At 36.6% G+C, this 23,798-nt stretch overlaps 2 protein-coding genes across 2 annotated transcripts; one reads left to right on the top strand and one right to left on the bottom strand.

Moving 5' to 3' along the window:
• Window positions 1-913: 913 nt before the first annotated feature.
• On the top strand, window positions 914-7,179 carry LOC105454571. Its single transcript, XM_011697247.1, has 5 exons — window positions 914-1,037; window positions 2,425-2,643; window positions 4,653-4,920; window positions 6,109-6,243; window positions 6,469-7,179. Exons 1-5 carry the CDS (start codon window positions 983-985, stop codon window positions 6,482-6,484), a joined length of 693 nt encoding a protein of 230 aa, XP_011695549.1. The 5' UTR covers window positions 914-982; the 3' UTR covers window positions 6,485-7,179.
• On the bottom strand, window positions 7,173-19,119 carry LOC105454572 (chondroitin proteoglycan-2-like). Its single transcript, XM_011697248.1, has 3 exons — window positions 18,939-19,119; window positions 9,970-10,380; window positions 7,173-8,587 (listed from the first exon to the last, which is right to left on the bottom strand). The coding sequence occupies exons 1-3, from the start codon at window positions 18,985-18,987 to the stop codon at window positions 8,277-8,279; spliced, it is 771 nt and encodes a 256-aa protein (XP_011695550.1). The 5' UTR covers window positions 18,988-19,119; the 3' UTR covers window positions 7,173-8,276.
• Window positions 19,120-23,798: the final 4,679 nt, after the last annotated feature.

The raw sequence follows: 23,798 nt of genomic DNA, 5'->3' as shown, positions 1-23,798 counted from the left end.
CGCTCCGCCGAGGACGTTGCATCCTCTCGGACATTTCGAGAGAGGTGCAGGAAGATTGTGCTTCGGCATTAAGTCGTTTATTCGCACGCGATGCGCTCTCCCGCGATTTATCGCGATGCCGAGGTAGATTGGAATGATTAAAAGAATGACGGATCGCGCGCGAGTCGTTCCTCCGTCCATAGAAATATTCCTATATACGTTTCTTCATACGAATCATTACGTAAGGCGCACGCAGAGAGTGCTCAACTGCTTAAAAATAGAATTCCTCGATAGCTCTTCCGATACGATGATCGTTACAAACGTATTTATTATGGTTGTTGCAATATCGCTTAGATTTAACCAACTGATTAAATTGATTGCTACATCCGGCTTTTCTTGGATTTGCGTCTTGAAAGTTGGCAATGTGACTCTTTTTTTAAATTTAGTTTTCATTAAATTAATTCGTAAAGTAATAAAATTAATTTATTTCGCGATGTCTCGATCGTCGCACAAACAATGCCGAAGCAAAGGAACTTCCGGCTATATTATTCTTTTCTTTCGTTGACATCTAATTCGCGACACTCTTGCAGGATTTATCTGCTGATGCGTGTTTTTCAATATGTTTTGCGTACATTCTAGAGAACTCTTTCCCCGACTTTCTCCTTGGCAATTTATTCGGGCTTAAATTCGCTCTTTTCTCTCTTTCTCTCTCCAAATCAATATATCTATGCGACGCTGCATGAAGGATCCGAATCGCGACACCCGGACAATTCATCACGCTCGGCGCCGCTGGTCGGCAGGTTTGCCGAGCACGTATAGGCAAACCAGCGGGGCGACCAAGGGGGATCCTGGTGGGGTTCGGCAAAAGCAGCGGTGAAGGGAGTGAAGGGAGCGGACGGGATCGTGTCCGGAGGTGTACCGAGGCCGACACCTAAAGTGCGCGCCAATCGCCGACTTCGCCGTCAGAGGCAGTAGTCAAGCCGAACGTAGTGCCGGAGTGAAGATGAGCTACTCGAGGAGCGTGACCCTGCTGCTGCTCCTGGCAGTCCTCGCACGTGGTAAGTCTCCACCACCACCGCCACCCGCGCCAACCACCGTGTAACCACCCGCGTGCTTATACCTTCACCTACGCGCGCAACCCTACACCTACCTCGCGCATCGTGCCCGCGTGCATCTCCGCCTCGGTATGCGCTTCTCGTCTTCCACCGAGGACTGCCTCCCCGCAGGTGTGAACGCTTTCGTCTTCTCCACGGGCTACCGACAGGTTGCGACATCACCCTCGAGCCCGCGAGGCTTTCACCGTCGAGACACCATATGTTAAGAACCGCGTGTGTGACATAACGGCGGACATTCCGAAGTGATCGTTGAAAAACGTAACGGAGCGATCAGCGATGCAGCTGAATTGTGGAGTAGGATGATTTTTTTATCATTATTTTTATTAAGAGATTTGATTTTTAAAAAATCGCGTTTAACAATTTCCTAATTTTTCAATAATCGTTGGATGTTTTGATTCATATTTTAGAATGATCCATTTTTGTTTAATAACATCATTTGGACAGTTTTAGATTTTTTTGTGCATCTCTTTTATGCTTTCAAGGTCGTTTTTTCAAAAATAATTTTTAACAATATCGCTACTTTTTTCCAGTCTTCATTTTTTCAGCAATAAAATCTGAATATTATTTTACGAGTCGTTTGCTGCTGCATTTTTTTTGCATTTCTATATGTATAGAAAAATAAATATGGTGCTCGACGTTACATTCCGCCTCGCTGCGCGCGTTCGCGGAAAAAGTTCAGGAGAGCCGACATTCGCGAGGCTGTCATGCGAATCGATCTTTACAAGTCGATAAATCAATCAAACTTGATCGACAAAATCCCTTTTTTTTCATTGATATGGATTTTTGTTCATCGCCATTTATTTAAACAAGACGATGCGTCGCAAAATGCGCAAATTTTTATTAAAAAGAACGAGTCTAACTAAATCAAGTTATTTAATTAATTTTACGTTTTATCGATATCGTATACATATTTTCTTTCTTTAATTATGATAAAACTTATTTTTACTTTGTTCCTTATTAAAAGATACTTAAACATAATAGAATAATTAATATTGAGTAATTATATATATTTATATTATTTATGTATAATATACAATAAAACGTCACAATTTATTGTACATATATTATATATAAATAACATATATATAATTCTATATTATTTATTGAAATAAAAATCAAATTTATAATAAGTATTATATGTTTAATATTATAATATATTATAATATGCATTATGTCATATTAATAAATTACATTGCAGGTTTCAATTAATGTATTGTACCTACATAATATTTTTACATAAAAAAACATTACTCCAATTGCATCTTGAAGAACAAAGATTTATTATTAAAAGAGAGTGCTTTTTTTCATTACGTAAATTCTCATTTCACAGCTCAAGGTGCCACCCTACTCGATGCTCCGCCATGCCCCGATCCTTACGGTATTCATGCTTACGCTCACCCTGAAGATTGCGGAGCCTTCTTCTTGTGCACGAACGGCACGCTGACCTTCGAATACTGCGAGAACGGACTTCTGTTTGACGGACACGGTGCCGTTCATAATCATTGCAATTACAATTGGGCCGTCGATTGCGGCAATCGCAAGGCTGACTGTAAGTACTATATTCATGATATGCTTACGCTCACCCATTATTTTATATGTATATATACACGGCTGGGCATATTTCAAATACTTGTATTTGAAATACAATATTGAAATACAATATTTGAAATACAATTTGTATTTTGTATTTCAAATATAATTTCAATCTATTTTGTATTTGAAATACTAAAGAAATTATTGATAAAAATTTTTAACTACAATTATAAACTTAAATTCTTCTTATATGACAATTAGCGACATTAATTATTTTCGTCAAGTTTCAAGCAATATCAAATCATCAGAGTCAAATTTCATAATTTTACATTAGTAAATAGATTTCTCGTGCAGTTGATACAGGACAATAGGACTGTTAAAGAGTATAAAAGAGTAAAATAACTTATCTTTCTCTCTCTAAAAATGGAGAGGAAACTGTTGGAGGGGAGAGTTTAACATTATAAATATATTATTGTAATTGAAAGATTAAATTAAAAGTATTTTATATTTTGTAATTCAAATACTAAGACTGTCAGTATTTTGTATTTTGTATTTCAAATACTTTAATGATGTATTTTGCCCAGCCCTGTATATATAACACATACATACAATGTAGCGATCGTGACGCAGAGATCGAGTTGTCTGCTTTTGGTGCCAAAGACCCGGGTACAAATCCGTACTAGAAAGTCTAGAAACAGCGGATTTTTATTCGATCGCTATCTCTCTGGCAGCAGTAATCACCACCGAGAATTATGTCTTGCCATGAAAACCTCTGTAAATTATTACAGACCGTCCGAAACCGGCGTTAAAACCGGCTGTGGGTCCCGTTTATCTATGTACATAAATTGTAAATAGCGCACATCACAGAAATACAATGACGGGTCTGACAAGAGGCAAAAGACTCGGAAGAATACATACATACACAAATATAAGATATATATAATGAATTTATATTTATTAATTATATGTATATTACATATATAATATACATACATGTATAATAAAATCAATATGACTTATGGTATATATCTTTTGCTATTATTTATAATATTGTTTTTTTCGTAAGAAAACTATATTACTTATATACATGTATAAAAGTAAAAAAATTATATAAAAATGAAAAATCAGTCAAGGCGAAAGAAGCGTGCTTGTCGGGAAAGTAAAAGTACGGAACAAGTGATTTTGGCAGCATTTTAGTGGGTCGCGTTAACGCCAATCATTATGATTTCGCCTTCAAGCGAATCTCTTTGAATCGCTTATATTTCTCAACCGGCTCAATCTCTCCACGCAATCGCAATTGACTTTCCAGTTTCCAGTTTCTTGTTTTTCATATTTTATTGCGCCAAAAAGGTTGACGCTAACAAAAACCACTAACAACATACCGATGCATTTTACTCCACTGCACGCGCAGACAAAAAAAATTCACCGCAAAACAATGGTTCATTGAACGTATATTCTTTCGACCAGAAGACTTTAGAATTATCTACTTTTGCAATGTTTATAAAAAAAGTATGACGTAAGTAGGGTTGCCATCCATCCTCTTTTCCCCGGACACTGTCCTCTTTTTTAGGGCGTCCGGGGGGATTTTCCCAAGGCGTCCGGGATTTTAAAATTTTCTCAAAGAATTTTTTAAATATTTTTACTCCTTCCGCGTAATTATTCAGAAACAAGCCGCTAATCTATTACACACCCTTTTTTTTATAATGCGTCCGGGACTGCACATGCAGAAATGTCCGGGGTTTTTGGCTTGTAAGTTCTAGTTTTGAAAATTTTTATATGACAACCCTAGACATGAGAAATCTCTTTCTTGTCGAATGACGCGTTTAGTTTGCTTTCAAACGCATCTTTCCCCCCTCCCGTAGACATACAATCAGGAGACGCGGTAGCGTCTCCTGCCAAGTACATTTTTTCGCTTCATGATGATTCATCGTGAAAGAGACGCTAAAGCGTATCCTTTATTGGACGGATAACACTTTTGCAGAAATTAAGTAGATAACAGGAACGAAACACCTTCCACCATTGCAGACACGCCGATCAGCAGCCCGGGCTGCGAGTACCAGTTCGGTATATACCCGGAGAGCGACAGCTGCAGCACCACTTACATCAAGTGCGTCCACGGTGATCCGCTGCAGGCACACTGCGACCCCGGCCTGGTCTACAACGGCAAGACTCGCACGTGCGTCTGGCCGGACGAGCTCATCCCCCTTTGCAACCCCGAGACTATAGTGGGCTTCAAGTGCCCGCACAAGCTGCCCCCGCACAGCCCCGCCGCCAAGTTCTGGCCCCACCCGAGGTAGGTGTAATGCACGTGCCAACGCGCGCGATTATATACGGGACGGCACTTCCGAGAAATCACTCGTAATGAGAGAGTCCACGGCGGAAATAAAAACTGCAGCGACGGGGGTCGTCGCACTCCGGGCGGACAAGCGTTTTTTAAAGCGCGTTCGCTTTCTTTCATTCTTTCTCTCTTCTTGGAAAGCTGGAAGAATTTAATCTCTCAATCTTTTGTGACTGAGCACGTTCATCAATATCATTCTCTTTCTCGATACGGATTGATAATTGATTGATTATACTGATTGATTGATGATAATTTATCGATTACTCTAATATACGCTAAACTTGCAAATCGCTGATCTCTGCAATACAATATATTCTTTCTTTTTTATCCGTCTATCGAAATTAATTTGAATTTCACATATATTATCTTATATCTAATTTAAATATTTCACTAAAAATTATCTTATTATATTCGAGATTCTCAGTAGCTTAACATATCTCTTATATTCTCTTCCAATCATAATAAAAATCTAGATATACATGTATCTTCGATCGTATCATCAGATTTCTTTCATCAGATGACCCACGCATGTAAATTTTCGATTGCGTATTTGTTGAAATTGTGTGTGTAATTATTTTACTGCGCACAGCCGCAAGGTATAATAAAATTCTTTATCTTAGTCTCTCTTTTTCTCTATTTCTCTCTTTTATTACGAGGAAGATTCACCGGGAGGAAATATTGCCCGCCATCGAAGATCGTGAGAGTAAAAGAAGTCGACGCCGTTAAATGTCAGACATTTGTGCGTAGCGCTTCGATTTAAAAACCGGTCGCCTTTTGAGAAAGATCGAGAGAACGAAAGAGAGAAAGAGATAAATGTCGACGCGCGTGTTTTACTCGCAAATATTCAAATTTTTGCCACGTTAACAAACACGTTATTCTTTCCTTCCAAATTACATCAAAGCTGTTCTGAATATTGGGACAAAAATGGGAAAGTTTACTATAATACTTTTTATTATTTACAAAACGTGCAACTGCTAAATCTTTTTTTCAGTCACGGAATCCTATAGATATTTCGCTGTAAATTTCCGAAGTGTAGTTTAAAGCGAGCAGTTATTATTTGAACGTTGATATTGAAGTGATATAAATTCAAACTTTTATATTTATCTGTGCAAATCAGAGATTTATAAATGGCATGATTTTCAGATTCCCTGTGCCAAATGACTGCGGTAGGTTGATCACCTGTGTCGACGGACATCCGCGACTTCTCACCTGCGGAGAAGGAAAACTGTTCGACTCGGTGAGCCTGACTTGTCTGGATCCGCACGAAGTTCCTCACTGGTTTGTATTTAACACTTTATATTTAAAAGCTACAAGCTACAGATCAAAATCTTAACTTCTAGCTTGATTTGAACAAACTCGAACATCTAATCTAATAATATCGTCGATAAAAAGTACAAAAATTTACGTGCTTATCGAAATCGAGGTACATGTTAACTCAATTTAATGCAGAACATAAGTAGAGATATTTTAATTTTCTAATTGTATATTTACGTGTCTTTTCAGCTCAAATGGTGTTTAAACGCGGAGGCACATTTCCGACCATCAGCCGGTACTTCAAATCAACGAATTTGGCAAAAAAATATAATAATATATTATTTTGAGATTTTTACAGATATAGCTAAAAAAATGTTTACAATTGTAAAAAGTTGCATTATCACAGGGCAAGATTGATTCTAGAAATTGTTTCAGAAAGAAGAACTGAGAACAATATGTTATTTGGAGATTTTTACAGATATAGCTAAAAAAATGTTTACAATTGTAAAAAGTTGCATTATCACAGGACAAGATTGATTCTAGAAATTGTTTCAGAAAGAAGAACTGAGGAGAAACATCAGTTATAAGAATTATGAGAAAATTACGTGAACATATATAAAATTATAAAATGTTAATAATACAAATATTTTTACGCAGAGAGTAACTAGAAGGAATTAATTAATAAGGACGGAATAAAAAAGATGAATGTATTCCTGTTAGATTTGATTTTGGTTTGTTGCCAATAGACGAAGATTTATCAAACGTAAATTATTATTAATAGACGTTTAGAGGGGACCAATTGTATTGTACAGTGCGTGAAGAGCAAGTACGATATGTAGTACATATAGTGTATTTATACGTAATACGATATGTAATACATATAATGTATTTATGATAAATATATAGTAACAATGTACAGCCAGGCAACATTGAATAAAATCTGGACATGCGTATAAAAAATATACAACGTACAGTTTATTCCAATCGATCTACATATAATACGTGGTACGAGTCTTACGATTACGAGAGCGCGGGGACGGGGATGAGAGGGATGTGACGGGGAAAATATTTACATCTCGACTGATGCGACGGAGGCGAATGGTGAACGGTCCAGGAACCGCGAAGAAACGAGATGTTCATTAATTAACGTTATTATCGATTAGTAATGCGAGCCTCCGTTGAGGAGGCAGGAGAGCTCGATCGGTCAAATTCCTAGATCGACGGAAGTCTCGGTCTTTCTCATTTTTATCGACTCTATAATTTCCGTTTCTTGAAAAACAATCCTGCATTTGTGAATATTTTGTCGAATTGATTTTTTTTTCGATATTATATTTTTTACGCAATACTTTTTTTAATATTTTTAAAAAAATTGAAACTTTTAAGATCGATCTTTTATATCACGCTTGGCTATTTTTTTTACAGCTTACATGTTCTTGTAAAAAACATTCAACTGACTTTGAGAACTTTTCCATTGTTAAATAATTAGAAAGTTTTATTCAATTTTTCATGAGTTAAATTATCTTAGATCGCAAATTAAAATTCATTCTATTGATAAGTTTCTCCCTTTTTATTCGTGAATTGAAATTCGTGAATAAAATGCTCATTAATTGAGAAGAACTGTGTAATTGTACAGGCAGTTGCCACTCTCACTTTTACTTTATAAATTTAAATTTTATATTCCTATCTGAAAATTAATATCTTCCTTGTGGCAAAGGTGAAACGAAGATTTTTATCCACGTGAAGTAACAAAGAACTTTTCCTTGAGAAATTGCGGAACCTGAGCTTCTCCGTCACACTCGGGGGTAATTTCGGAGGGAACATTAAAAGAAATCTAAGAAGTTAAAAAAAAATGTCAAAAAAATTCGTCCTTATGAGAATTCTAGAATTATAAAATTACATGCGAGTAGAGCTGCGCGAGAATCTGGGGAGGATCTCGACGAGAGAACTTGTCCGAGTTCTCCGCACCGATCGACGATCTCCGGGATCTCGCTCGTCGAGAAGGGGATCTCCTGGCGCTTCCTTCGTCCTTCCGGGCCGGACGACCTGCCTGACGATTTTTAGTTCCTGGGGCGCGCCCGCAGGGGGATTGGCAGAGCGCCGGACGGCAGGGGCGCAACTCCGGGCGGCAGATTCTCCTCCTCGGGCTCCTGCTCGTTGCGGCCGTCGGACAGCTCGCCCTCGGTGGGCGGCGGCGTCGTGGGAACGTCGCAGTCCTCCGTCGGCGGCACCACGCATCTCAGCGACCGCCTGTCGAACACCAGCATGGCCGGGCAGCGCTGCAACCGCGGGTAACCACCCTGGCACTGCCAGTAACGGTTGCACGACTTGCCCAGCGGCACGTTGCCGTTCGCGTCGTCGTTACAGAGTGCTGCAAACAGGCTGCGTTTTACTTCTACAGTCTAATTGGGACGTGCGCCTAGGGGCTCTCGACGCTTTCGAGGAACCACTTAGCTAACGGCGATTGAGACACGCAAAAAACTGTACGCGCTGTTCATATGCATATAAATGAACTATTATATAAGTCAAAGTGTCAACTATTAAAGTAAAAATAGAGAATTTTGAGTTGCAAATTGGTTGACTTTTTGGTAAATTTCTTGATATTTAATAAGAAATTGTATAATAAATTATCTTGATATTTAATAAAAAATTGTATAATAAATTTCTTGCTTTATTGCGAACTGACGCGACGTCGATTAAGTGAAAGTCGAAAACTTTCGTTCGGGACCTACCGATGATGGATTAATTCGAAATTTAATTATGCAGTGTACACATTCGCGAATGTCCCTCTTTTTTTTCTTCTTTCACTCGGACATATGCGCGGAAGTTAATTGCCGTGAGTTTCAAGACATCTCTAAGATTTTCAAAAGATTGATGTTAATTTATTAATTAAGTCATCAATATTAAATAAAACATTTCATATATGAAAAATTATTTTAAAATATAAGTTTCAAATAATTTTTCTTCATCTTTGTCTTCCTAAAAGAATTTTTAATATTGCAAAGGATATTCAATACTTGTCCTAATTTTGAAATATTTTTTGTCGCTTTCAACCTCATAAAAGAGAAATACGATCTCGCATGGAGGATCGATGCATCGGCCAGCGTTTGACATTCAGAGAGAGGCGACGCGAATTAATAATAAACCGATAAACGCGTTTTATCGGATCTCGCGGGCGAAGAGGGGAGTGGGAGGGGTGAAGAAAGGCGCGACGAGAATTCGCTTCGAATGCTAATTAAGTGCCTCGCCCATTTTTCCTTGGGCACTGACTCCTGGAAGGAACTCCGAGAAGTGGGCACACGAGGAAACGCATCGCGCGCGTCCTGTCCGCCCACTTTCGAAAGTGAAAATGATCGTTAAGATTCCGCTTCTCGTGAATTAAATCCGCCTAAAATCGCATCTTAGAGGCGTCTCCGCTGAATTTAGCCGAATGCCAATTTAATTCCAAAGATAAAAGTTATAAATAAACGAAGATACAAATAAGAAAGTGAAGAGGTCCAATCTGCAGGGTTTAAAGTAATTGATGAGAATCGAATGCTATTTGCACGGAACATCGCGCTTATTTCTCAAAAGACATTCGACTTCCAAACGGTGTCCGTTCATTAACATCATTTCTTATGCGAGATATCTTCCTTTTTTTATCTTTCTCCACATCAATCGTCTCTCAAGTTCTCTAACATATCAATTCTAATCTCAACTTTATGATAAAATTTCCTCTCGCTAGCTCTCGATTTGAAGGGTCATTGTACTCACGATGCTTCTGGCATCCCTCGACGTTCTCGGGCCAGTCGCAGGATCTGGCCCGCTCGTTGTAGAGCAGACCGCCTATGCAGAGCTGCTCGGTGGCGGTGCCGTTCCAGCAGGTCCAGTACCTGGTGCAGGAGGTCTCGTGGCCGAAGATACCGTACAGCCAGTCGCAGTGCTCGGTCGCGATCGGCGGATTCGCCTGGCGCTTGCCATCGCAGTAGTTGGCGCGCCACGGGTAGTCGCAGCCCTCGGTGACGCCGCGGTGCTTACCGGCGAACACGAGGCCGTTCGGACAGTCGAACAGCTCCGGGCGGCCGTTCACGCACTCCCAGTAGCGGTCGCAGTACTCGGAGTCGCCCACCACCCGTGACTTCGTCTGGCACGGATCCTCCTGCTGCTGCTTCTGGCCTAGCGAGCCTGCAAATAATAAGCCTGTAAACGCTTGCACGGAAAGATTTTGTTGAAAAGTCTAAAAATTTTGCTAAATACAGATCTGAAAATAATTCTAGTTTGATCATCAAAATAATTAGTTGGAAAGTTAAAAATTATAAGCATTACTATAAAACGTTTTGATATTCTAGCAATCATTTTGACTTTCCAACAAAATTATTTTGATTATTGAACAAAAATTATTTTCAAATCTGGATCCAGCAAAATTGTTCTTTCCGTGTGTCCCTCGTACTCTTCTTCAGGGATGGAATTTGTCCGAGTCGTGGCTGGGATCACGGCGAGGAAGAAAGAAATTCGTTTGGGAAGATTAGGAGGATGCAACTTCCCAGCAAACACCAAGTTACATGTAACGTACCTGTTATAGTTGTGATTTTCCACTCAACAATATAACTATAACGTAACACACATGTTATATTATACACGGAAAGAACAATTTTGCTGTATTCAGATCTAAAAATAATTTTTGCTCAATAATCAAAATAATTTTGTGCAAAAGTCAAAATGATTGCTAAAATATCAAAACGTTTTATAGCAATGCTTATCAGTTTTAACATTCCAACAAATTATTTTGATGATTCAACAAAAAATTATTTTCAAAAATCTGTTTTTAGCAAAATTTTTAGACCTTTCAATAAAATCGTTCTTTCCGTGTAGTTATATTGTTGAGTGAGAAATTAGGTAAAACTAACAGGTACATTACATGTAACTTGGTGTCCGCTGGGTTGGTCCTTGGTGATGTGAAATTTGGGCGAGTATCCTCATTTCCTCGTTCGTGCATGATTAATTTATGATTAAAGCTAATAGTTTTTTTTCTCTTCCTGGTTTTCCTCTGCCTCAATTCCCTACTTTCTCGACGCTAATCGAGCCGCGTGAATTATCTGGATGCTCATTAATGAGCTCTCAAATTTATCCGTCAACTTATCGCGTCATTAATCCCCCCTCGATAAGTGTTAATTATCCTTTCCTTTCCCTTTCGTTCCCGTCTAATGAGTCGCGATTACGAAATATCAGAGTGCACATATATATAGACGTATCAAAATCACGAATTCCTGCACGTGTCCTCGTCGAAGGACATCGTGCGCCTCGGTGAATATCAAGGATGCCGGAATGTATATTTATATATATATTTGATTCTGGCAATGTGCGCCATTTCAGAATCGTTTAGTCGTCGCGATAAATTGAAATTTGTTGAGTCAATTCGAAAGTTACTATCGTTGCATGCGCGAAAGTAATTCGTCGCTCAAGGATATCGCTCGACTGATTAATATATATGAAGTGCCTAGAATGCATATCCTTCTTCCGCGTTATAGAGAAATTTTTATTATTCCGCGGCAGGATGACATCACGAATTTCTTTCACCACAAGTCGCGCGATTCTTTGCACAAGGATATTCACGTCGAAAGTGAAAAGTTGAAACTAGATGCCGATGACGTCTTTTGATTTATATTCAGGATATTACTATCATATAGAGATATAAAAATGTTTTTATTCTTTCGGAATTGATATAGGAATATTTTACATAATCTTTTCTAGAAGCCTCAAGAGATATGTTCTTTGCGACTTTAATTATCATCTTAAAATTATTACGCGATTTATGTATAAGGCGTACAAGTCATTCAACCAATTTGGGGCCTCAAAGTAGAAGAACACTTCAAGGGTTTCCAGAGTAATGCCCTTTTCTATTTTTATACTTTATTTGCAATTCAAATTGAATAGGGAATTAGACAGGTTTCGAATTCTCATTTGAGATCTCCATCGGGGTTACATGCGCAAATTGGAGGTACGCATGCAACATAAACTGCTGGTGCCGTTTTACCACGATGTCCGATCGTTTCGCTAATGATTCGACGAAAAAGCAAATAGTAAAATAAGGTGGGAAGCCGACACGAGGCGCGCTCCCAAGACTCTGCTCTCGAGTGAAAGTGCCTAGCCTTGACTTGCAACCTTCGGGGGCAGTGCTGCTCCACACCCCTGCTCCACCTCTATGGACCCCTCTATCGGTCCTCCTTTGGCGCACGAATCGACCGACCGTTGATTATCAGTCTATTAACTTATAATGTCATTCTCATCCTCGCATCTCGACTCCCAGTTAGAGGAACATTGGGGCCCCTCTCGTGTTTGCTAAAGTTATTGTATAAATTTCTGTCGCACAATTATGTTATCATTTTTACGTTTATTATGCGTTCAAAATCTTCTCAAATTTTCTATTTCATCCTTAAGTTAGCTTTTTAAGGAGTTAGCGTTGTGTTATAAAAAATCCATTGGGATAATTTATTTTTATTGTAGTTCACGAAAGAAATCCTGTTGATTCGATTAATTCTATTTTACGAAGCGCGAAAAGCACGAGTTTACACACAATTAATCATTCGTCAACAATTTCAGTTTTATTTCTCACCTCCTATTTTCATTCTCCGGCTGTTTTCTCGACTTGTAAGCTACATTGTTCCGACCGCCCACCCTTAAGAGATCCAATCTGAGAATGGAATGAAGCCCTCACTCTTGCTCAACCTTTTTCTCTCTCTCTCTCTCTCTCTCTCTCTCTCTCTCTCAAGATCTGTAGATTGAGATTGAGATGAAAATAAAAGATCTTCAGGGAACAACCGACCAGAATCTTCGACAGGTTCTATCTCTCGGTGCTCGGAGCAAAACGAGAGATCATGACCCTATCTCTAAAACCATTTCGCAAGAGATTTCTAATGGTACCACGCCTCAAATCTTTTATTTTCATCTCGATCTTGATTACGTTATTAAAGTGACTTTAGTCGTGATACTTAAGATTCATCATTCCTGATTATGTCAATTATCTTTGATTACAAAGTCCATAGTAAATTACAGGAAACACTTAAAATATATATTTAGAAGACAAAATTCTTTTACATCTTTTGAGGCATCGAAAGAAAATCGAAACGTTGAAAAGAATTTTCTGAAATCTTAATATCTAGATAAACATCGAAACGAAACAGATTTAAAACAGATTCTGTAAACAATGTGATAATCGTCTTGCTGAGAGAGAGAGAGAGAGAGAGAGAGAGAGAGAGAGAGAGAGAAAGAGAGAGATCATCACGTTTACATACTGCAAAAATATACTTTTATATTATAGCCTTTAGCCACAGAAAAGTTGCACGCTGTTGGCCAACTAGTCTGAACGGATAAGGGAAGGAAAGCGAAGCACGATCGATCTCACGATACGAATAATCTCGTGGGGAAGCAAGCTTTGCCCGTCTGAGAAAGGACGTCTAAAGATTGTGAGTTTCCATCGGATTGCGTAAACAGCGTGGCCTTAATTATCACTAAAAATATCTTTATAATATTTGGGTTGTTATTCTGTGTTGTTTCCCTTAATTCAATATTTTAAAAATATTAAAATTTTAAAGCCCACAAATGTAACTTGAAAATATCGTATTCCTAAAATATTCTCTTTCATTTCGCGTATAAAACAATAAATAGTCATACACGGAAAGAACAATTTTGCCGAATCCAGATCTGAAAATAATTTTTGTTCAATAATCAAAATAATTTTGTACGAAAGTCAAAATAATTGCTAGAATATTAAAACGTTTTATAGCAATGCTTATCAGTTTTAACATTCCAACAAATTATTTTGATGATTCAATAAAAAATTATTTTTGGATCTGTTTTTAGCAAAAATTTTAAACCTTTCAACAAAATCGTTCTTTCCGTGTAGAATTTTTAATTCCAAGAACACTAGACTTAAAACTTTTAATTTCTTAAGTAAATTCGCTTTGCAGATTGCAAAATAAAATCAAACTTTACGCGTACAACATTTCCGTCGTTTCTATTTATAGAATATAATATTTTTCTTTTCTATTTATATAATATAATCTTTTTATATAAAATATCATTTACTATTACTGAATATTTGCTTTATATAATATAAATTCCTGATCTCAGATTATTTGTTCTCCCTCTTTATTAATCAAACAATAAAGATCATAAAAAGTAGTTCTCATCTCCCTTATCTCCTCGAATGACTAAGAAGAAACTCTCACGATCGTCGATGTATCCAGACTGATGCGATTACCAGGTATTATCTTTCAAGAATTATGCAAATGCCGTCAGGGGTCCGTAATAAGAGCCGTGGGCCCACCCGTGAGGGGCGATCTCGCGCCCGAAAAGTGAAGAAGACGAATCTCTCTCTGCCTCTCCCCTCCCCCTCCCCTAATTGATGGCAAGACTGGCGGCGCGATTAATCGATTTGCGCGCGCCGCACCGACCGCCGTCACGGTGCGGTGCCGCGAATAGGTGGAGACATCCACGGAGACGTCGTGGCGAATTACGTAAGCGGGACGCTTAGTTAACGTGGCACCAGGTTACTTTCCCTTCCTTTACGACCTCCTCGTAGGCAAGTAGCCGCGGAGCAACGGCTCACCGGCCGTAACTGCTCGCCGCTGAAAGCAGGATCGGCCGGCGGCGGCGCGGTCGCTTTGCTCCTCACCCCCGAGAGGATTTCACGCTCCGCGCAAAACACGGGGGCCCCCCCCCGAATGAGTGACGGTTTAAGGAAGTCCCTCGCTCGGATTTACGAGGAATCGATTTTACGCTGCAGGAAGAATTCTCGCGGCGCGGCGCGGCGTAGCGCGGATTTATTGCAGGCGGTTCGACGGATGATCAGCGCGTGAAACACATCGTCGTTAATTTTTAGAAAGTACACTTGAGAAGTAGCGCGCGATAAAAATGTAAATGTTAATGTCCTGGCTCGAAAAAAAAAATGTCTCCCGTAATTTCGTCGTTGAACTCGTCGTTGGGGGAGGGGGGGGGGAACGATTTTCTTGTAGGAGACGAAAGCGTTTGCAGCGAGATATAGATGTGAATTTGGCTTGCAAGAAATCGGCGTGTCTACATACTGATTTTTAACAAACTCCTTTTCCCGGAATGGAATTTAATTTATCTTTATCGTTGTAACATTTCACGTTTTTTTTTCAGTAGCTACTTATCAAAATTTTAAATTAAATGTCACGCCAACAGTTGAGATAAAAATGCTCCCTGATTTTCCTGCTATCAAACTAAATGTCACATACCTAAATTCCGCGTTATACCGGACTAGCCGAAAGAAAAAATGCATTCGAGTTATTTTCAAATAGCAAGGCAAATCATATCTCTCTCTCTCTCTCTCTCTCTCCCTCTCTCGTTATCACTTCTCACGTTCCTTTTCATGGTAAATAAAGCAAACTTGATCTTTCCCGAGACCGACAGAACCCGTGGAACGCAAAGTTAGTGCCCCGCCTTTATAGCTCGGTAAAGTGTAACGTTCCTCGACAAAAGCACGCCGGAACAACAACGGCGTTTACGAGATCTATTTCTCCTTTCCTTCCTCCTGTTTGCACCCTTTTTATCGTCCAATCGGTAACTCAAGCCGAGCGAAACGGTTTACCCGCGATGCCCATTACACCGCCATTACTTCCGGAACCGGCCAACGTTTACGTTGCAACTCCGCGCAGTATATAGGCGCGTCGGGAAAGTAGGCGTGGGAAGCAGATAAATAAATGGATGAATGAACGGAACTTTTCTCCGCGAGGATTACGCGCACAGTGGCTGCTGCCCGATCAGTCCCGAAGTAATATTTTCAAATGTCGCCGTAGAAAGTAAGACCTCTTGCGTAAGCGTTACAAAACTGAGTTATCGACAATCATATATTTTCGAGAATCAGATAGATGCCTTCGTCGCTGTCATCGATGTCTATAAGTCGCAATGAAAAAGAAAAAAATATGAAAAGGCATTTATGATACGTAATATAATTATGATCCACAGAGAAAAAAGAGAGAAAGAGAAAGATTGAAATTAAAAATCAAATTAAATAATATAAAGATATGGAAATTGATGTAAGAAATATAGATATTTCTTTTGTTATAATAAGGACTAATATAGAAGTAAAATTGAAAACAAAATTATAAGATAGAATGATGAAATAAATAAAATTGAAATAAAAAAAAATAAGAACATAATATCTATAAAGTTTAGACTAACTTATATATATGATCATAAGAAATTTTGATAACTAGAAATTGAAGATAAGACTACTTGGTTCATTAATTGAAATAGTCCTGCTTCTCTTATTTAGAAAAAAAATAAGATTTCTTAGAAGTATTTAAAGATTCAAACGGAAAGATTTGAGTGGCAAATAAAATAAGTAGCATGTTTCCACTATAAAAGATGTTTGCTAAATAATAATAGGATTATAAACAAGAGAGAAGAACTGAAAGAAGAAAAGACAGAGATAAAGAGATAAACAGCGAGAGAGAGAGAGAGAGAGAGAGAGAGAGAGAAAGAGTGAACTGCACGCTGAGCTACTTTCATATTTTCACTCCTGGCACACGGGAGAAAGTTCTCCGAGATGTGTGAAACCTGGTGAATGGCCACCATTGTTCTTACGGAGATGCGTATAATAATTGCGGTGCGGTGGACCCGCTGTTCGCTACAGATTCTGCGCCTCGAATGTCGCGAGGATTGTGCAATGAAAATTGTATCCGAGCTCATTATCTAACTCCACGACATTGTTCTCTTTTATCAGATTAGTATTTATGCAATTTTGCCACGCGAAATTGCTCGAAATGCCCGCTAGTTTTCTCTACTTTCGCGAACATGGGACTAATTTAACGAAAACATAATAATTATATTTTTATCATCATTATAATTTTTTATACAATTTTTTTTATACAATTGATGATTATGTAACATGCACAACTTTATTATATAAAATTAATCGACTCCTCCCCCCTCTCTGATTTCTTTCGACATCATCAAAAAATTGCCGGAAAAGAAATTCATAATTAATTTAATATATTAAATTGTTCGGTGGCTAATTTAATTCGCATATCTACGGCCGTTACGAAAGAACAAAATAATTCAAATTATTAAATCATGGATAAATGACAATTCATATTCATTTAATAGAAAACCTGTAATATTTCTTATCTAATGCGCAAAAGTGATAATAAATACGACTGGTAATGCGTGTTAATAATGCGTGTCGGTATATAGAATGATAGGATAATCAGCCGCGCGCACTCAATGAGAAAACCACTGATATAAGTACACGTTTCAGTAATACATATACATATCAGTGGAGAAAACGAAGTAGGTCGCTCTCGTGAATCATCATCGATCTCGCGGAGGACACGAGACGATCGACTTAATCGAGGTAACGTCTGCGCTTATCGCGACGATTCGCGATTCGCGAAGGAAAGTAGAACGATACGCGCGCGGTTTTTCAGTTTCACTGCGAAACGACGACGGCTGCGCGTGGAAATTTCACCGTTTTCATTCTCGCACCTCGCGCTCGGTACGTCTCGGTTTTATTGATCGACTCTTATTATTTATAAAGATAGCCAGGCGGACGTACCTATCTCGAAAGTGAAAGCCGAACGGTTGATAGATCAACAAGTCAAGATCAAAGGCGATCCACTTCTAGAAATGTCAGATATTTCCGTGATTTAAGCAAATATTGCTAAATACTTAATTTCTATGTTGTCGAGATGAGAGAGATATAATTATGTTTATATGCATAACTGGTAAATATTGTAAATATTTATTAATTAATATTAATTAAGAAAATATTTTAAATTTTGTACAATATTTTTAATATCAAAATACAATTTTACATTAAAATACATTTTTATTATCAATCATAATTTAACAATTAATTTCTCATTAATGGCGTTATATATACAATAAAATAAAATTATGTAAAAACAAAATGTAATTGTTAAATTTTAAAACAAAATTTAAATAATATCATTAAAAAATGTGTGTTGATAATAATTAATAAAGTGTTTATAAAGTTATAAAAATATAAAAAATTATTTTACACTTCACGATGGAAATTAAAGATGGAATAAATAAAAACATTTAATTAAATATCTATATATAAGCATTAAATTTATTATAAGATATTAAAACAAGATCACCTTTTTTTCTAAAAAAAATTAAGACATTTAATTAAATAATATAAAAATTTTATTTTGTAAACTTTTTCCTATTATTAATTTATTATTGCAATAAAATTATTGTAATTCACTTTTACTAAAAGAAAATCTCACTATATGTCCAAAAATTTTACATAAAATTAAAATATTAATTAATATTAAGTCGTTATTTCAATTAAATAAATATCATTTATAAGCCAGTATTAAATTATAATTTTTGTATTTATTATATATTTTAAATATTGCAAATATTATTTCGATAGTCACGATATTCAAAGTCGAAAAACAACAAAAATTACGTTGCTCTCATCGACCCGGCGAGATTATTCATTGAAAATATTAATAATCGATGACAAAGGTTAAGAATATTAAAAATTCTCGAAGAAAAATTCTTTTCAATTAATGCGTAAATGTAGACCAATATATTACAAATTGAATATTAATCTATAACGCGGTCGATTCAATCATTGAATCTCTAAGAACCTCAGAGGCGAAGCGAGGAATAACCGAAGACGAAGGAGAGAAGCCGAAGAAGAGCCGGAGGAGAAATAAAAAAAAAAGAAGAAGCGGAAGAGGACTCACCTTGCGCAGCCAAGAGCACCAGGACGAGCGGAAGGATCTGCTGCGACATCCTGAGAAAACGGCGTGCGATAGATCTAACGCCGAATTGTCAATCCCTAGTCGGCAAAAATATATTCCGGTTTGTATATGCCTGGGCAATATGCTCTCTCTTTCTCTGCGTTCGTCTGCGTGTGGGAGCCGAGGAAGCTCGGCTGATGAGTTTTCGTGTCGAGACTGGTCACTGGGAGAGGCGTTTGCCTGGTGTCTTATATGAGCGCCCCACTCTCCGTCCGATCCGGCCGATCTCTGGGGCCGCATAGGAAGGCTCTACCTGGAGAACACACCTGGTTTCGTCTATCGGGAGTTCTAGAGCTGATAGCGCTGCCCGATGACACCGTCGTAAATAAAAAAACGCATCCGCCGCGAAGGGGGACCCTTCGCATGACACTACGCGCTCGTTAGGAGACGATGACGCGTCCTTAATAATAATAATAATCGTTACACCCGGCGATTTATTACACATTGGAGGAAGGCCATTAGCTCGACGCTTAACGCTTCGACTACTATGGATGATTGTTCTACCTACGTCTCCTTGGGAGCAATGGCACTTGTACATTGGCTTACGACCTCATTTTCTGTTTAGTTCCCATTGGAATTTATCGCTTATACACGGTAATGATAATATAAATTTTAAGAGAAAAAAAGACAAAAACTTTCGAATAAAATGTCATTCTAACAAAATACAAATGTAATTGTTTAATATCATATCATTATTTCGGTAATTAAATTAATAAGTAACTTTTCTCGCACAAACAAGAGAAATTCTCATTAAAATACTTTTCTCGTCACAATCTATTTCCATGTGTTAATAATACACGATATGTGAAAAATAATTGTTAAACAGTACTAATGAATTGTTTGTATAAAACAGCAAAATAAAAACGAAGAATAAATAAATAAAGAGAAAAATAAATGAAGTAGAAAAAAAATAATTGAATAGAAAGTCGTTTATTATACTGATGTTAGAACATATAATTAAAGATTGTCATAAGACTGGAATGAAAATTAGATATCCCCATAAATCATTTATAAAAATTTCAATCTCATGTTCTATCAAACGTCAAATTGTCCGTATAAATTAGCTATTTGTTACAAATCGGTGCCGACAGCGCGTGCGTGTTTCTAAAACTCGCCCATTCCATTAGATACAAATTTTCCGTGATGGATAAAACAACATTGCCAGGCTCGACGGAGCAAGACTATAATTAATAGTTGATACCGTCGTGGCTTCAGCCTACAACGCGTACTCTTTCGTGATCGAAGAACAGGTATTCCGCTACGAAAGAGAGGGGAAGTGAAATTTTCTGTTCCGAAGAAAACGAGATCGTCACGGAGTGCGAGTAAAATTTTTGCTCTCGATTAATTAGGAAGAAAATTCATTCAGAAAAAATTTCATTTGTACACAAGGAAGAAAATTCATTCAGAAAAAAATTCACTATTTGTCAGTAGAAGACTAAAGGAATATTTGTAGTTCGTAATTACAGAATACTTTATTGATTAAATTTTGCATATTACTTTTTGAATAAAATATATTATTTCGATGTATTACAATATGCTAATATCTTTTCAACCCGTTAATTTCAACGTTTATAAATTTAACTCATAATTTCAATCTAATTAGTTAATTTCTTTCTAAACACTTTTATCTTAGCATCGAATAACAACCATAAAATCAAACTGATTCTATCATGGCATGAATCGCGTGTATCGTAATTATAATTATCGCGATATCCCGAGGCGAGATGCACAGAAGCACGTGGCGTCTATCTTTTCCGTTATCTCTCGAACCGCTACCGTTATAACCGCGACGTTCATTTCGCGTGCATGAGCGGCCTCGAGACGAGGCCTTCACGGTTTCTTTCCCTCCCCGGGTGGCGAGTGACCAGCCGACCAGCTTCACGCGATGAGACGGTGAAAATAAAGGTGAAACACTCTCGATGAGTCGCACGGGATGTCTACTTCTCATACAAATCGTGTCATATCGATATAACAATATATAGTTATATAACAGACATAATAATATATGATGGAGGAAAATTTATTCCGTAGGAAATTATTATTTTATATATAGAATGGAATACTGTCTAGAAAGAAAAATAATCTTTTTTTAATAATTTCAAGATGCTGCAATATATTTCGTTATTCGTTCAAATGTCGAGCAGTTTATAGGACACTTACAATACTCAATTGTTACACGGAAAGAACGATTTTGTTGAAAGGTCTAAAAATTTTGCTAAAAACAGATGTGAGAATAATTTTTTGTTCAATTATCAAAATAATTTGTTGGAATGTTAAAACTGATAAACATTGCTATGAAACGTTTTGATATTCTAGCAATTATTTTGACTTTCGCACAAAATTATTTTGATTATTCAACAAAAATTATTTTCAGATCTGGATTCAGCAAAATTTTTCTTTCTGTGTAGTATTATGTACGAGTACGTATACAACAGTCTCGATATACCAAAGAATATAGAAAGATAATGAATTGATGGCTCCTTTCTCACCACCTTTCACTCGTTTCCTCGTGATCCACCGGGAATTTCTACGAATCCCTACGCCGATCCCGACCAAGGAATCCTGATCGCTTACTGCAGCGACATTCCAATTCCCACGGAAATTCGCGATAGAAAGAATTCGAAGCGTCTCAAGGATGATCAGATTTCTTGTGTTCAGAGCATCGCTTTTTAATCCAGTTGCCGAGTCGAGGGAACAAGATTTCATTGTACACAAGATAGAAAAATTCTTTCCAAGAATGCTAATGTATTTGTCTGCGTTTCAAAGGTTAGCCGAATTAATTTTGAATTATATTTTTAATAGATATTATGTGACGTTCAATTCTCTAATTGTAAGTGCATATCGATTGTTCGAATTACAAAAGGCAGAAATTTTTCAATTTTCGAAATTGGAAAATTATCGTAATAGAAACATCACTCTACGCTCTTTCAATTATCAAAACAAGAAAAAATGCTGATTAATAAAGAAAACAACAAACAAAAGTTTCTTGGAGATGTCCGAGTTAGAATATATACGATATAAAAATATTGCATTAAACGACCGCCGCTTTCCGGAAGGATGAAAAGAGCTCAAGACGCCTGGCATTTCAAGGATTTTCACTGAGTGCTCTTATGCAAGCGAAGATAACGACGTAGAGTATAAAAACGAACGTTTGTTGGATAAAATTATCACGATGCTCGGTGGGAATGGTCACAAGAGGAAACGAGACACATAAGAATGAAACAATGGGGCGCCCAGTTTCACAACTATCGCGCAATCCCACCCTCGATTTGCAAAAGAGGAGGTCGATCGTTAACGTATCAAATTACTCACGATCACGCGGACATTCGTGTTTTCTGTCCTGTAACTGCAACTCTCAGAGATGTGTAAATTCTAAAAAGTTCTATAAAAATTATATGATAAGAAATACATGATTAATAAAATGATCAAGATAAAGTTATAACAAAGACGATTTGGAAAATTAAAATTGCTTTATAAATTTCTTATTTTGAATCTTGTTATAAAAAAATGTGAAAAATTTTAATTAATAACATAAATTTAAAGAATAAATTACAGACAAGATTAATATATGAATTGATATTTAGAAATTATAAAAAAAATATATAGAAACATACAAAATAGAAATTAATGATAAAAATATAAACATATAGGAAAAGTCTTAATGTAAATATTATTGCTTTTAAATATATTCTTACAAAAATTAATATTAGAATTTTTTAATACATTTTACAATTAGAGAACGCCTAGACAGTGGCAAGCCGTGTTGCACTACAGCAAAACTGGTTACATCTCGATAGAGATATCATTTAATTTTAATAGATGTAATATACAATCCACGTAAAAGCGCTCACAAAAAATATTTCTTTTTACATTTTTTATTATAAAGTATGATTTAGAAAAACTAATTTTATTTTATCTGTAATCACTTGAGCTTTGAAATTTAAAAAAATACACATTTATATAATCTTGCACATCCACTAAAGTAATTTTTTTAATATAAAATAGGATTTAATGTATGTAAGAATTAATTTATATGTTATATTCAAAGATAAGTATTATCGAAACGTACATGACATATACAAGTTTAAAGATTAATACTCTCTCTAATACTCTCGTCTGCCTCATGCAAAATTCTGCGATAGTGCAACTTTCCGCGATGCAATCGCATTAACGTGTTACACACATTGCCGTAATTGACTGGATGCAGTAATAGCACAAGGCATGCCAACAAATTTCTACTTTTCCAAAGTTACGTAATCAGAAACTTATTTCAAACCTTGTTTTAAAATTTTCATTTCAAGAATATTTTCAATCTTGCACGTAACATTATAATCTTCAAATATAAAAAAATCACTAGTCCAATACTATATATTATTTCAAGAAAACGAAACTACGAAAGTTTACAAAGATATGTAAACTTTGACAACAAAGATAAATTTATATCCTCGCTAAATTTAGAATTGATTTTTTCAGAATAGAAAATATCAATCAAAGATAAATTTACATTCTCAATAAATTTATAATTGATTTTTTCATAACAAAAGAATATATTATTATATTGTTTTATATACATATAGAATATAAATTATAATTTGTACCTTATAATATGTTTCTCTTCTCTACTATTGTATATTGTTTGATTTTGTATACGTTTTAAATTACTTTTAAATTAATTTATATATTATATTTTTATAAAAATAGTTTAGATTCACACAAATACACAAAAAAAGAGTTTCTAAAACCTTTGTTCTTTCTAAAAAATGTTTTATTCTACTGGTGATGGTATACATGTTAACACTTAAA

Source organism: Wasmannia auropunctata, unplaced genomic scaffold (assembly GCF_000956235.1).
Source record: "Wasmannia auropunctata unplaced genomic scaffold, wasmannia.A_1.0 LD335981.1, whole genome shotgun sequence".
Lineage (NCBI taxonomy): Eukaryota > Metazoa > Arthropoda > Insecta > Hymenoptera > Formicidae > Wasmannia > Wasmannia auropunctata.
The sequence above is the reverse complement of the archived record's forward strand: the minus strand, read 5'-3'. Positions and strand labels throughout refer to the sequence as shown.